The following is a 16,702-nucleotide window of genomic DNA, read 5'->3' as shown; positions in this document are numbered from 1 at the left end:
GGAGTCCCTAAGGCCACGTTTCAGACTATGGAGCTTCCAATAACCAGGGTCTGCTTCTCAGCGGGTGTGTCACTGAGCGAGGAAAATTTATTAGAAACGTGAATGGGTCGGTGGTGAACTGAGGGCTTAGCCTTAGCACTACGCTTGCTCCAGACCATCACCCAGCTGGCCTGGGGTCCCGGCTGCTCGGGGTCTGCTGGAGGACTGCTAACGGGAGATAGCCTCTGTGGTTCCACGCTGTCTAAGGGGACCTGGCTAGCTACTGGTTTTTCTACAGCGCGGAGCCGAGCTTCCAGTTCAGACAGCCTCTCCTCCAAAGCTACCATAAGACTACATTTGTTACATGTATCATTACCACTAAAGGAGGCAGAGGAGTAACTAAACATCTGACACACGGAGCAAGAGAAAACAGAGGAAGCAGGGAGAGAAGCAGCAGCCATGCTAAGCTAACGCTAGCAAGAGCTAGCAGAGCCAAATACACCAATAAAAACCGAGAAGTGTTGAAAGATAAGAGGTGTTTTAAGCACTATCCAACAGTAGAAAACCAACTGTACTAAGTGTGTTTGTGAACTAGAATGAAAAACTGTGCAAAAGACAGATAAATCCAGAAAACAGAGACGACTCGAGCAAACAATTCACTCGAGATACCGACAGACAAACAGGAAATGACACAATACGTCCCACCACGAACGTGCAACGTGTTCTGAACAAAAGGGCGGATGTGATGTCCAGGGGCGGTCCGTGTCACGGGGACTGAACCCTCCATCCAGAGTTGATGGCTCGGATGTGGCAGAAATTTGGCAGAGCGGCCGTGGACTTGTTTGGCACACGAGAGAACGCTCAGTGTCAACTATGGTTCTCACCGAGCCCGCGGGACGAACCACCGCTAGGGGTGGACGAGTTTGCTCACAGCCCGTGGCCCAAAATGCTTTTTTACGCATTTCCCCACTCCCTCTGATATCACGGTTTCTGAACTGAGTTAGGGAGGAGGGACTGACAGCCCTCCTGGTGGCTCCCGAGCGTGTGAACGCCCCGTGGTTCCCAATTCTATGACGCCTGTTATCAGGGCGCCCGTGAAAACTGCCGTGGAGGGAGGATGCTCTCTTCCAGGTGGGAGGAATGATCAGGAGTTACCCAGAAATAGGCCAGCACCTTTGGGTCTGGCCGCTGAGCGGATCCGTTTTAGAGAGGATGGGTTTCTCTCAAAATGTGGTGCGCACGATCCAGGTTTCACGTGCTGCCTCCACTAGGTGGCATGCTGTCCTTTCTGCAGCAGCTGATGGACAGAAATCTGGCGTTCAGCACGATTAAAATGTACGCTGCAGCCATCTCTTCTTGTCACAAAGGTTTCGGGGACAGAACAGTCTTTAATCATCCGCTGATGAAGCGTTTTTTAAAAAAGGTGTACAGAGGCGCAGGCCTGTATCATGCACACTTTCTCCACAGTGAGTTTTAACGCTGGCTCTGAGTGCCCTGATCAAAGCTCCACTCGAGCCACTAGATCAGGTTCCAATTAAATTCTTGTCTCCTAAAACAGCCCTGCTGTTGGCTTCAACATCCGCTAAGAGGGTGAGTGATGTATCTGCTCTCTCTGTCGCTCCGTCATGTCTCAGAATTCAGGCTGACGGTAGCTCAGCTGATCTGAGGCTTAACCCAGTGTTTATGCCTAAAAACATCACAAGCTCATTTAAATCGAGTGATATCGGTGGAGGTTTTTTTTCCCTCCTCCCCATAAATCAGAAGAAGAAGAAGCATATTTCCATCTTCTCTGCCCTGTGCGTGCGTTGACGTGTTACGTAGCACGCACGGCGGCACTGCGTCAGACTCAACATTTGTTTGTGCACTACAGAGACGCATCTGCAGGTTGCCCGTTATCCATCCAGCACCTGTCACACTGGCTGTGTGAGGCCATTTCTGAAGCCTACAGAGCATCAGATTTAGAGCCTCCTGACAACCTCAGGGCGCATTCGACCAGAGGTATCGCATGTTCATCTGCTTTGCATAATGGTATAACAATACAGGATATTTGCACTGCGGCCGCATGGTCAACACCCTGTTCATTTATTCGCTTCTATTTACGTGATGTGTCGGCCTGTTCCATGACACATTCTGTCCTTAGTGCCTTAACAGAATGAATATTATTGTTTCGTGGAATCTCTTTTAAACTCACATCTGACTGCATGCATTTAAAGTGTGAGATATTGTTATCAGTCACAGGTTATGACTGTTGCACCTTGCGCCGCTCAAGGTGGCTGCATGTTGGAGAAGCTCTGTTACTTTCATTCTGAGATATTACTTTTGATTACTTTAATTCCTCTTTTTTCTGGATATAAATCGCTTTTTTTGGATGATTATTTCCTCTGGTGTCGGATGCTGTGCAGCTGGAAGGATTTTTATAGAAATATCTTTGCTTTTGGACATTTGTTATGATGCATAACCATAACAACAAGGTTTTTTACAACCGGGAGCAGCTGATTAACATCTCCAAATCTCAATTAATATCTCAACTACAGCCTCAAATCCCAAATGAGTTGAAAAGGAGGTGTCATGGATGCAGAGCAGGAGCAAAGAAGAGGGAGAAAGAGAGAAGAATGCAATTTAAACCATATCTTCCATCAATCATGATGGGCAAGGACTTCCGGTTTTGTGACTAATGGAGTAAGACGTGTTGGACGGAGCTCCTGCAAATTGTTTTTTCTATAAGGTGCATTTGGGCATTTTTGTGTACCTCGGCTGTCCTCTAAATTTTATAGCGACTCTACTACAGCTCAAGATGCCTCCAAAGCCCAAAAATACGAACAATTCGACAACTACGGCGAGGCCTGGTCCCCCGCCCGCATCCCCGCCTCGGCCTGCTGAGGCCGAGCCACCGCGGGGCTCGGCTGGTGGGCGACCGCCCTCGGAACAAACCTCCACAGCCCGGAACGTTTATTCCCCGGACTTTAAAGCTGAACTTCTCACTGCACTTCGTGAAGAGATGGTGGGCATTTTCAAGACTGAATTGGAAACGGCGCTGACAAACAATCTGACCCAGATTAAGTCGGAGCTGCACGGCGTGAAGACCGAGCTAAGTGCTAGCATTGCGGCTATCAGGTCGGAGGTGGATGCATTAAGGGTGACTGTTGCAGACATGGAGGGACCGCTGTCTTCATGCGCTGATGAAGTGGTTTCACTCAGGAGCAATGTGGACAGGCTTTCTGCGCAGGTCCTCGCTCTTGACAATAGGTGCGAGGACTTGGAGTCACGATCTCGGCGTAATAACATTAGAATCATAGGTCTACCGGAGGAGCGTAACCCAGTCAGCGCTGACATGATTTCCACCCTGCTTAAAGATGCATTCGGCCTGGAGAAGGAGCCGGTTGTGGATCGAGCGCACCGGTCTCTGCAGGCCAGGCCGAAGCCCGGTGAGCGGCCCCGACCCATAATAGCTCGTTTACATTACTATACAGACTGCGCAGATATCTTACGACGTGCCAGAAACAAGCAGCGGGTAACGATGGGGGATTCCACAATCTCCGTCTTCCCTGATTACACCACTCGGATCGCAAAAGCCCGTGCTGCCTTCAACGACGTCAGACGCCAGCTCAGAGGGGTTCCGGACATACGGTTTGGGCTGCTGCATCCAGCTCGTCTCCGCATCACTAGAGGAGGTGTCACGAAAGAGTTTACTTCACCTGAGGATGCGACTGCCTTCCTGAAAACACTCAACATAAAATAAAACTGGCTCCAACCTTAAAGCTAAATTCTGGTTTGAATGTAAGTATAGCTGAAGCCAGGTTTTTCTTTACACCGGCGTATCTAAAGTGACTTTTGACATTGATGACTGTAATGCACATTTGAATTATTTCGGTTTTGCATAGTTTAGTTTTGTGTGTGGAGCCGCTCGTGTTGTTTGGTCTGAGCCGGCCCGAGGCATAGGAGGGCTGGGCGACATATATAGTACCTGCTCTGTTATTAGTTACACTTCTGTTCACACATGTTTGCAGGAGCTCCAACTGAGTTGGGGTGAATTGAGGCTGACTGTTTGGTCCAAAACCTTAAGCTTAGTCTTTAGGCTCATGACTCCATTTGGAGTTTGCACTGGTATCCCATCGTTTGGGGATGGGGTAGTGGTAGGTGCTATCTGGGGGAGGGATGAGGGATGTGGGGTGTGTCAGTTCAGAAATATTGTCCTGTGTTTTTATTTTATTTATTTATTTATTTTTTTTATTTTTTATTTATTTATTTATTTATTTTTTTTACTTTATTTTATTTTATTTTTCTCCTTTGTTCTCTTTCTTTTTTCTCATCCTTGTACCTGGTGCGTGGGGACGGAATTTGGTTGCCTCATCAGTGTTAACTCATATCTCACATGGCTAATGCGAACAACTCAAATGTAAGCTTTATCAGCTGGAATATTCGAGGTCTAGGGGGGGCTGTCAAGCGGTGTAGGGTGTTTTCTCATTTAAAGCGTTTGAAACCTGACATTGTTTTTTTACAGGAAACCCACATGAGAAATAAGGATCAGTTTAGACTTAAGTGTCCTTGGGTTGCAGAGGTACTCCACTCTAGTTTTAATTCAAAGGCTAGAGGGGTTGCCATCTTAATAGGTAAATCTGTGCCATTCACACTGACTAAAACCATCTCAGACAGAGACGGCAGATATCTGATAGTTTTAGGTACTCTATTCCAGGTACCTATCCTGCTAGTAAATGTATATGCTCCTAATTTTGACAATCCATGTTTCATGAACAAGTTGTTTGAAACTCTTCCTTCTTTGAATAACCGTGTTTTGATTTTTGGAGGGGACATGAACTGTACTATTGATCCTCAGTTAGACCGTTCTAAACCTGTCCTAACCCAATCATCAATGGCTAGAACCCTACATAGTTTCATGCTGGGGAATGGTTGTGCTGACCCCTGGAGATCTCGTAATCCGAGCAGTAGGCAGTATTCTTTTTATTCACATGTTCACCAGACTTTTTCACGTATTGATTATTTTTTTGTAGATGTTAAACTCATGCATAAAGTATCAAATGTTACATATCACCCAATCATTATTTCGGATCACGCTCCTGTCTCTCTCGATCTTCAGATTTCGCCCGGACCTCGCTATCCTTCTCAATGGCGATTTAATACTTCGCTATTATCAGATGATAAATTTCACAAATTTATTATGGATGCAATAGAGGATTTCATTGCCTTTAATGACTCTGATTCTGAACCAATCTCTAGGGCGCTCCTGTGGGATTCTTTGAAGGCATATCTACGTGGTCAGATAATTTCATATTCTGCACATGTGAGAAAATTGAGGATGTCAAACATTCAGAAGCTTACTTCTGAGTTGGAATTGGTTGACCAACAGCTCGCAGCTGCCCCATCTGACAGTTATTCAAAGCGTCGCTTGGTCTTACAGACTGAGCTGGACCTCACCACAACTAATGAGGCGGTGCGCCTTTTGCTTCATTCTCGTGCTAGGTACTACGAATATGGCGACAAGCCCAGCAGATTACTAGCTCACCAATTGCGTCGTCAAGCAGCTTCACGTTTAATACCTCGTATTAAAGACGCATCGGGGGTCCTACAGGAGGATATGCAAGTTATTAATTCGGTTTTTTCATCATTCTATGAATCCCTATATAAATCTGAACTCCCTCCGGATTTGACTGATATGCATGTGTTTCTGGATGAGCTTCGGTTTCCCCCTCTGGACTCAGAACTGATTGAACACCTAGAATCTGATCTGACAGTTCAAGAGTTAAAAGCGGCTTTACAAAATATGCAAAACAATAAAGCTCCTGGACCCGACGGGTTCCCAGTTGAATTTTTTAAAGCTTTCCAAGCCAAACTTATCCCATTGCTTCATTCTGTCTATGTTGAGTCTCTGTCACTCGGCTCACTTCCCCCCTCGCTAAGACAGGCTTCCATCAGTGTTCTCTTAAAGAAGGACAAGGATCCTGACCTTTGTACCTCCTATAGGCCAATATCTTTAATGAATGTGGACACAAAGATTCTTGCAAAGGCCTTGGCCCAGAGACTTGATCGAGTTCTCCCAACAATTATCTCCAAGGAGCAGACTGGCTTCATAAAGGGGCGTCAACTTTATTACAATGTTCGCACCTTGTTAAACGTTGTTTATTCGAGGGAGACTACAATAGCGCCTGAGGTTGTCATATCAATCGACGCTGAAAAAGCGTTTGATCGGGTTGAATGGACTTACCTGTTTGCTGTCTTAAGTAAATTTGGATTTGGTAAAAGTTTTATATCTTGGATACGCCTTCTTTATACACTGCCCTGTGCCAGTATTATTACCAATAACAACCGATCGGGATACTTCTTTTTAAATAGAGGTTGCAGACAGGGCTGCCCCCTGTCGCCCCTCTTGTTTGCACTTGCAATAGAGCCTCTAAGTATTTTTCTGAGAACCTCTCCCAGTGTTACTGGAATCATCAGGAATCATGCAGAACTAAGGCTATCGTTGTATGCAGATGATTTGCTTTTATATGTCACTGATCCAATAGGAACTTGCCCCTCTATTGTTAAGTTCTTTCACAGATTTGGCCGGTTCTCAGGGTATAAAGTTAATGTCGCCAAGAGTGAATGTTATCCTGTTAACCATTTAGCACTGCAGCTCTCCCAATCTAATGTTCCTTTTAAGCTGTGCCCTTTAGGTTTTCGGTATCTTGGGGTCAACATAACCAGATCTTTTAGGTCTCTATACTCTAAAAATTTTCTCCAGCTTTTGGTGGACATTAAAAAAGACTTTCAAAAATGGGGGTCCCTCCCAATCTCTTTGATTGGGAGAATAAATACTGTTAAGATGAATATCTTGCCAAAGTTTCTGTTTCTATTTATATGTCTACCTGTATTTTTACCAAGAAGTTTTTTTAAATCAATAGATTCTGCTATCTGTCATTTTTTGTGGAATGGCAAAACACCCAGAGTAAGACTAAAAATACTTCAGAACTGTAAGTTTTATGGTGGCCTCTGCCTACCCAATTTTCAATTTTATTACTGGGCAGCTAACATAACTAAAATTGCTTTCTGGTCTAATTCAGTTGATATACCTTGGTGTCAGCTAGAGGCACATTCATGTCCTTCAGCCTCACTCTTAGCTTTACTTACAGGTCCAACCTCTGTAAATCCCTCTGGCCTAACCAACAACCTCATAGTTGTAGATACACTGAGAATATGGTTTCAGTTTAGGAAACTGTTTAAATTTACAGGCCCCATAGTCTTAACCCCACTTTTAAAAAACCCGATGTTTACACCTGCTCTTTCTGACCCAACCTTCTCCTTATGGCAAGATAAGGGACTAAAATGTTTTAAGGATTTTTATAGGGAAGGGTTGTTTTGCTCTTTCACTGATTTGGCTTCTAAATTCAATCTCCCACCCTCCCATTTGTTTAGATACTTCCAGACAAGAGCCTGTGCAAAATCCTTATTCCCCAACTTCCCTCGGCGACCACCTGAACAGCCGTGGGGTGAACTTATACAACTTAACCCCCAGCAGAGGTCTTTAATTTCAAAGATTTATAACTCGATTCAATCATATGATGCTTTTCTAACTACGAACACTAAGAGAGCATGGGAGAGTGAACTAGGGCTGGTCTTTGATGATCATTGGTGGGAGGCTGCCCTGACAGCCATTCACAAAACTTCAATATGTGCCCGCCTGACCTTGATACAGTTTAAAGTGGTATTCAGATGTCATTATTCAAAAACTAGGCTGACACGGATCTTCCCAAATTTGGTAGATGTTTGCGACCGATGTGGAAGCTCACCCTGCAATCTTACACATATGTTTTTCACCTGCTCAGCTCTTACAAATTTCTGGCAAATTTATTTTCACACCATGTCTGTTGTACTTTCGAGAACTATTGACATTTCAGCTCACATTGGTATCTTTGGTCTCCCGGAGCAATATACCCAATACTCCGCAGGAGAGTTGGAAGTGATAGGTTTCACCTCTGTGATCGCTAGGCGCCACCTTCTCTGTAACTGGAAATCAACTATAGCTCCATCCAGCACAATGTGGATAAATGAGGTCATGTCCTTTTTGAAAGTGGAGAAAATTAGATATACAAAAACTGGAAACTCAAACAAATTTTGCTCTAAATGGCAACCATTTATTGAGTTTGTTGCTTCAATGTAGCAATATAAACCCCCCCCTGCGCACCCAGCTTTCCTTCTATCCCGTTTTTTTTTTTTTTTCCTTTTTTTTTTTTTTTTTTTTTTTTTTTTTTTTTTTTTTGAGGTGTACATGTGTTTGTATTTTTTCACTATTAATTTTCTTTCTTTTACTATGTTTTACTAAAGGAGGTGTTCTGTATATGTTCAGTGTTCCTGAAGACATGTATCTTAAAGTCAATAGTGTGATCAGGTTGTTTATACTCAACACTTTTACACCCTGGAATATGTGAACACCTTTGTTCCTTATGCAAAATATCAATAAACATATGAATAAAAAAAAAAAAAAAAAATCATGATGGGCAATGTGAGATCGCTGGGAAACAAGTTGGATGAACTTCAAGCTCTAACAAGGTCTCATCCAGAGTATCGGGAATGCAGTATTATGTGTTTCACTGAGACATGGCTGCAGGATCATATCCCCGACTCCAGCGTTTCGTTGCCAGGCTTTCTGACCATACGAGCAGATAGAGATTTAAAGAGGAGTGGCAAAAGGAAAGGAGGTGGGTTGGCAGTGCTTGTGAACAACAGATGGTGTAATCCTGGACATGTTACTATGAAGTGTCGTCTCTGCAGTCCAGATAGAGTTCACCAGTGTTATTTTGGCAACTGTTTACATTCAACCCAATGCTGTTGCTGAGACTGCGTGTGATGTCATCAGCTCCGAGGTTGCTAAACTACAAACACAACACCCTAGTGCGTTTGTTGCAATATCTGGGGATTTTAATCATGCCTCTCTCTCTGCTACACTTCCGACATTCGAACAGTTTGTCAGCTGCTCTACCAGAGAAAACAAAACGCTGGACTTGTTTTATGCAAATGTCAAGGATTCATACATCGCTAAAGCAAGACCCCCTCTTGGCAAATCAGATCACAATCTTGTGTATCTCTGCTCAAAATATAAACCCCTTGTTCAGAGGCAACCTGCAATAAAGAGAACAGTGAGAAAATGGTCAATGGAAGCTGAAGAAGCCCTGCGGGGTTGTTTTGACGCTACAGACTGGGATGCACTGTGCCAGCCACATGGAGAGGACATCAATGCCATGACTGAGTGTGTGACCGACTATATAAACTTCTGTGTAAACAACACCATCCCCACCAGAACAGTGAGATGCTTCCCCAATAACAAACCCTGGATCATTACTGACTTGAAGGAACTGCTAAACCAGAAAAAAAGAGCCTTCAGGGAGGGAGACAGGGAATTATTGAAGAGCACACAGAAGCAACTAAAAGTCAAGACAAGAAAAAGCAAGGAGGTGTACAAGAAGAAGCTGGAGAGCAAACTCCAACAGAACAATATCAGAGAGGTGTGGTCAGGGATGAAACAGATCACAGGCTTCAAGCAGAAGGAGGATCAGAAGAATGGAAGCCTGGACAGAGCCAATGAACTGAACACATTCTTCAATAGGTTCAGTTCAGGAACAAGCTCAGCATCCTCCTCTCTTGCCCACAGCCAAACATACATACCACCCTCCATTGACCCAAGGCTGTCCTGTCACACCTCAAATATTGTATTTACCACCTCAGTCATGGACCCTTCTTCTACTTATTGGTCTTCAACTAAATCAGAAGATGCTGATACCTCCTTTGCCTCCCCCCTCTGCGTCTCCAGAAGTCAGGTGAGGAAGCAGCTGGAGAGACTGAACCGGAATAAGGCTGCAGGTCCAGATGGTGTCAGTCCCAGAATCCTGAAGGTCTGTGCAGAGCAGCTCTGTGGGGTTCTGCAGCACCTCTTCAACCTTAGCCTGACCCAGGAGAAGGTTCCAGTGTTGTGGAAAACATCCTGTCTTGTTCCAGTGCCAAAGAAAACACACCCATCAGTCCTCAAAGACTATAGACCTGTTGCCCTGACATCCCACATCATGAAGGTCCTAGAGAGACTTCTGCTGACCCACCTGACTAGACAAACAAGCACATATCAGGACCCACTGCAGTTTGCTTATCAGCGTGGACTTGGAGTTGAAGATGCCATCATACACCTGCTTCAGCAAACTCACTGTCATCTAGAAAAGTCAGACAGCACTGTGAGAGTCATGTTCTTTGATTTCTCCAGTGCATTTAACACAATCCAGCCTGATTTGCTTTGTCAGAAACTCCAGAAGACTCAGGTGGAGGCCTCAACAATCGCCTGGATCAAAGACTACCTGACAGACAGACCACAGTTTGTGAGACTGAAGGGTTGTGTGTCTAACCAGGTGGTCAGTAGCTCAGGAACACCACAGGGGACTGTACTCTCACCATTCCTTTTCACTCTGTACACCTCAGATTTCCAGTACAAAACAGACTCCTGTCATCTGCAGAAATAGTCTGATGACTCTACAGTAGTCGGGTGTATCAGAGATGGACAAGAAGCTGAGTACAGGGAACTGGTGGACCGCTTTGTGGCATGGTGTGGAAATAATCATCTCATCTTGAATGTGAACAAAACAAAGGAGATGATTGTAGATTTCAGGAGAATCAGGAACAGATCCAACCCTATTTTCATCATGGGAGAAGAAGTGGAGGTGGTGGAGAAGTATAAATACCTTGGAGTTCACCTGGACAATAGACTGGACTGGAAATGCAACAGTGAAGCCATCTACAAGAAGGGACAGAGCAGACTGTACTTCTTGAGGAAGTTGAAGTCCTTCAACATTTGCAGCAAGATGCTGCATATCTTCTATAAGTCTGTTGTAGAGAGTGCCATCTCTTCTGCCATCATCTGCTGGGGTAGCAGCACCAGAGCAAGTGACTTAAAAAAGATCAACAAGCTCATAAAGAAGGCTGGCTCAGTTCTGGGGACTCCTCTAAAACCTTTGGAGATGATTGTTCAAAGAAGGATTCTTCATAAAATGAAGAACATTATAGACAACCCTCAGCATCCTCTTCATCAGACTGTCATACAACAACAAAGTGTCTTCAGTCAGAGGCTTCTTCAAACCCGTTGTAGGACAGACCGCTACAAGAGATCCTTCCTGCCCACAGCCATCAGCATCTATAACAACTCTTTAATGAAACCAGGATGATGAGTTACAACAACATTTAATTTCCCTCTGGGATTAATAAAGTATTTTTGAATTGAATTGAATTGAATTTAATTGAATTGTTCTTCTTCTATGGTCACTAATCAGTTCATGACTTCTGTCATCAATCAGTTTTTTTGATTAATAATCAGTTCACTTATTATTAATCTGTTCATATTGGAAGAGTCGTGGATCTGCTCTGTTCACGGCCTTTTTCAGCTTCTCCTCTTTCCCGTTGAAAACCTTTCCAGGGCGTTCATGCACTCGGAACGCGTAAAGTACGCAGTGCGCGTCTGTGCATGGTGCGCGTAACTATGCAACGCGTATTTACGCACATGGAGAGCTGAGTGACGAAATGCTTTTTGGGCAAGGGAATGCTTTTTATGGTGTTAGAATGGACCCAGTGAGGCGGAGACTACATCATGCTTGGCCCTTAACCCACTAGTGACAGCCTTAAAGGGCGAAGCCTATACGAAATAGAATGTTGGTTACGTATTGTAACCCTAGATTCTATGAGTATAGGCATAGCCCTTTAAGCGTTGGGACTTACTGGCTCCTAAATGGCTGAAGAAAAAGCTATTTGGGAGCCAATTACCTGCTCTTAACGTAATTTATACAGACCGGGTGGGGCCCACACAACAGGTGGGTGTGGACTACATTTTTTCAGTGAGATGCTTGACGGGATAAACCCACTAGTGACAGCCTTAAAGGGCTACGCCTATACTCAGAATCTGGGGTTAAAGTATGTAACCAACGACCCGTGCTGTGAGTTCTCATAATCAGCTGATTTACAAGCTAAACCGCAAGGTGGAGGCGATTTATGAGAATCACAGGCCACCTGAGGCTTCTGGGACTCATCAGCGCGGTGGGTTCAACCTTGAGGGAGACTCATAGAATGGATCAGTGAAATGGATTCCCACAATTAGGCCATTTTGGAACCAGAATGTCCAAAATGGACTCAAGGCTGAAGAAAAAATCTGTCTGCCTGAAGAAAATCAACAATCAAAGCTTATCTGAATCTGACTCCCCGATGGTCTCGGAGACGGGCCAACTATCAAATTTCTCCTGGGTCATGGGTAATCAGGGACAAAAGCTTCATTTATTGGACCCCCCCCAATAACTTTCTGTGCAAGCGTATCAGAACTGTTGGCTGAAAACAACATCTTCAGAAACTGTGGCCGATCTGAAAAGCACTCATAGACCAATCTCAACACCTCAATGTGAAATGCCTATGCAATCATGTTTTAATTGTGCTGCTGGTAGAGTTTTTTTATGTCTCAAATCATATAATGATAGACAAGATGTGAAAGATCTTTTTTTGTAATACCACTATCTACCCTCATGTTTCTCCCCCTTTTCCTTTCTAAGATTATTATTCTGAAAAAGGATAAGAAAGTTAGGATTAGTTATAATAGCAGCTTTGTGCATTACGTCCATCTTCCGGAAGACTGCATGTACATGTTCTCGTTGTATCTCGGTGCAATGATAATAAAGCTTATTTTGATTCTAATTCTGATTATGGTGTTGAAATCACAACAGAGAACATCAGAGAACATTGTTCTCATCTGCTTACACAGATTCATGCTCATGTTCATGCTACTGTTCGACGTATTGTTTTTATGCTATTGCTTAATGTATTTTCAGTTGATGTTTTTCTTAGTTCATATCTTAAATGTTATCATTGTTTTTCTTTTACATTTTTATTGTTGGATGTAACTGGGACCCTGTGTACATAATTTCTTCCCACCACATGTACCACATGTGGTGTGAATGACAATAAAGAATCTCTGACTAACTTAAATGAGACCAATCAAACTCTTGTTGAGGAACCTGTGACCAAGAAAAGATGTTGGGTATCTGATTTGAGTTCATGTAGTTTCTGAAATTAACCCTTAGTTTGAAAAAGTTTTAATTTTGGCCCCCTTTTGTAAGTGAGTTTGACACCCCTGCAAAATATGTTTGGTGTTGGACTGAGTTGTGATCTGAAACATTTTTTATACAAACACAAAAATAAAATGTTGACTAACATTCATGTTGAAGATCAGTTACTTCAGATATTTTTTTTAATTCATGTTGGACAAAAGAGTTCTCCTCCAGAATCTTCCAAGATTAATGTGGTACATGTCAAGTACCTTCATCTGATGACCCAAAATTTCTACAGTTTGTTAACTTTTCTAAACATCTTGGTGAAGACCAGTTTGTAAAAATTAAAAAAAGTACTTACAAGAGGCTCCTTGTTTTTGACTAGCCTTATAATTTTCACAGAATCCTCATTTTCAAGGTCTTCAGGAAGTGGAGGTAGTTCAGGGTCATAACTCTTCTTAGCAACTGTGTCATGGACGGACAGGAGGCTCTACAGGTGGGAGAGAACACAACAATTGAACGGAGTGAAAGAAAAGTTAACAGTCAAACAGGAAGGGCATTAACTTCCTACATCAACTATTTTTTATTTTTATCTAACCTTTATTTACACAGGTAGTCTCAATGAGTAATGAAGACTCATTTTCAAGAGATATCTGTTTGACAGACAACATATAGAGTACAATAAACAATATACAACAAAAAAACATTAAAAACAAGTGTAAAAAAAATCTAATCAAAGTGTCATATAAAATAATAAAAACAAGAACACATTTGCTTAGATTTTTCTAATAACCTTATCAATTGTTTAAAATCCCTTAAGTAGATCAAAGTGGACAACTTCAGACCTTCCAAAAAAGTTAAATCTGGTCCTTTGGACACTCAAAAAAACAAAACAAAACAAAAAAATTCTAGAAACGTTTTGTCTTTCGGTGGAAAAATGAAACGTTTCTAGAATTTTTTTGTTTTGTTTTGTTTTGTTTTTTTTTAATGTCCAGAAGACCAGATTTAACTTTTTTGGATTTTTCTACCTAGATTATTGAGCATGCATCAGGAAACTTCAGATCTTGTTGCAAGGTGATCCAGGTTACAGGAACAGAGTAAGATAAGGCCTTTTTTGCTGAGTTCAGCCCACACCGAGGGAACGATGCAGTTAATGATGGCCTGAGAGTGCTTGTTGTAACTGCACTGACAACGTGACAAATGGGAGGAGATATAAGAAGATAGCAGACCAAAGAGTGATTTATAGATGAAGGTGTACCAGTGTGAGAGCCTAAGTGTAGATAATGATGACCAACTGACCAATGAACACAAATTGCAGTGATGGGTATGGTAGTTACAACCAGTTGTGAATTTTAGTGTGCCATGGTAGACAGCATCCAACATTTGATACTTCCGGTAAGATGGCGCCCGTGTACATGGCTTGCAATCCACCTCTGCTGATGGTGTTCGGATTATTTTTGTTTTTTGCATTTCTCATCTGTGACATCAACTCTCTGCTGGTGTATGACAGACAACAACTTTTGGATCTTCGTTTTTCTGTCACCAATGTCGCTTATTTGGAAAAACATGAGCGTAACTCTGGAATCCCCCCCCCCCCCCCCCCGCTGGCGGACGTGCCGGTTCACCTCTGTTGGGCTCCTCACCTCCCTGCCCGGAGACATCGCTTCAGACGCCGGGGAAAACGTGCTGGTCAGCTGGTGAAGTTTAAAGCTCTGCGTGCTGCATCTTTCTCTTCAGCTTGCGGTCATGGTCTCCATCTCCAGCTTCCTGTGTGCCCGGACCAGGTAACCAACGGGAGTTGTCAGCCGTTGCGCAGCTCGGACCGACCTGGAGGGGCTGTTATTGAAAACCTGTGGCCATTAGCGCGCGCTAACTCCACCGCTGCTGGCTCCACGTTGGACAATATCCGGATGTGCTTGGTCAACGCAAGATCTATTACCAACAAAACTTTTATCCTCAGGGATTACTTTCAAGAGCACGATTTGGACTTTCTGTGCATCACAGAGACTTGGATGTCTCCGGGTGAGTCCAGCGCCTTGACGGAATTACTGCCACCGAACTGTTTGTGTTTTAACGCACCGCGGCCATCAGGCCGGCACGGTGGTGGATTATTAACAATATTCAAATTAACTTTTGACTGTAAACAACTGCCCATCCCAGTTTCCAGCGCCAGCTTTGAGCTGAGCGTCTTTGAGCTGAGCGTCTTTGAACTCGAACATTCACCTCCGACGTTATTGGCACTAGTCTACCGCCCACCTTGCTCTAAGGATTTCATAAATGAGTTTTCTGACTTCTTAGCTGAAATCACACCAAAATATGAGCATTTTTTCATTATTGGGGACTTTAATTTGCACATGTGCTCTCCTGAGGAGCCCTTGGTTAAGGACTTTTTAGATTTATTGGACTCATTTAATTTAACTCAGCATGTAAACGGTCCCACCCAAGAGCGTGGACATACACTGGACCTTGGTTTAACTCATGATGTGACTGTTAATAATCTTGTTATTGGTGATAATGTTTTTTCAGAACACATGCCAGTCCAGTTTGAGTTCACCCTCCCCCATCTAACTCCTAAGCCGTGCATTTTTGCACGTAGGACCTGGGCAATTAACCATTTCTCTGCTGCACGTTTCACAGATGTTTATAACTCTGAAATGATCATTCAGGCCCCAGTGTTTCTCACCACCACTGAGGCGCTGACATCCCAGTTCAACTCTGTCTGCTTAAAGACTCTGGATCATGTTGCGCCTGTTAAAACTAGAAAATCAAAACTGAGAGCAGAACCTTGGCTGAGTGACGTCACCAAGGCTGTTAGGCAGCAATGTAGGAGGGCGGAGCAAAAGTGGAGGAAAGACAGGTTGCAGGTCTCTTTTCAAATACTTAGAGTTGGCGCTGTTATCAGAAAGCAGTGAAAGCTGCTAAATCCAAATACTTCTCTGATATAATTACCTCAAACTCTCACAACCCACGTGTCCTCTTCTCCACCCTAAACTCTGTTCTCCACCTCACTGAACCATCACCTCTGGAAGCCTCGACTGAGCTGTGCGACAACTTCTTACATTTCTTTTTGGAAAAAATTGCGACCACCCGGACTCTCATTTCCCCTCCAACTCATGACCCATCCATCCCACCACAATCTGTAGCTCCTTTTGACCATTTTGAACCCATCACTCTATCTTCTCTAGAGCAGGTCATGTGCAGCTTGAAACCTTCTGGCTCCCCCTTTGATGTGGTCCCCCCTCGACTACTAAAGGATGTTTTTCCAACCCTAGGTCCGTCCATTCTTGATATAGTAAACAGTGGTTTATCCACTGGCGTGGTGCCAAAATCCTTTAAACATGCTGCTGTCCAGCCTCTCCTGAAAAAAAACAAACCTTGACCCCTCAGTCGTTTCCAACTACCACCCTGTCTCCAAACTCCCATTTGTTTCTAAACTACTGGAGAAAATAGTCGAGTCCCAGTTGAAGTGCTTCCTGGAGGATCACGCCATCTTAGAGCTTTTCCAATCTGGCTTTAAACCTCTCCACAGCACTGAAACTGCCCTGCTGAAGGTCTTTAATGACATCTTCAGATCCACTGATAATGGTGATTCTGTGCTGCTTGTCCTGTTGGACCTCATAGCTGCCTTTGACACCATCGACCGTGAGATCCTCATTGCTAGGTTAGAG

General features: G+C 43.6%; 1 protein-coding gene across 1 annotated transcript in view; it reads right to left on the bottom strand.

Moving 5' to 3' along the window:
• Positions 1 to 16,316, bottom strand: part of mpp7a (membrane palmitoylated protein 7a) — a 476,133-nt gene extending 459,817 nt beyond the window's left edge. The window contains 2 exon segments of the mRNA XM_037694433.1: positions 13,396 to 13,524; positions 16,302 to 16,316. Of these exon segments, the coding sequence (XP_037550361.1) occupies positions 13,396 to 13,524; positions 16,302 to 16,316 (144 nt within the window).
• Positions 16,317 to 16,702: the final 386 nt, after the last annotated feature.

Source organism: Nematolebias whitei, chromosome 20, assembly GCF_014905685.2.
Source record: "Nematolebias whitei isolate Nwh7 chromosome 20, NemWhi1, whole genome shotgun sequence".
NCBI classification, from domain to species: domain Eukaryota; kingdom Metazoa; phylum Chordata; class Actinopteri; order Cyprinodontiformes; family Rivulidae; genus Nematolebias; species Nematolebias whitei.
Note: the sequence above shows the minus strand (reverse complement) of the source record. Positions and strands in the feature narration are given on the sequence as shown.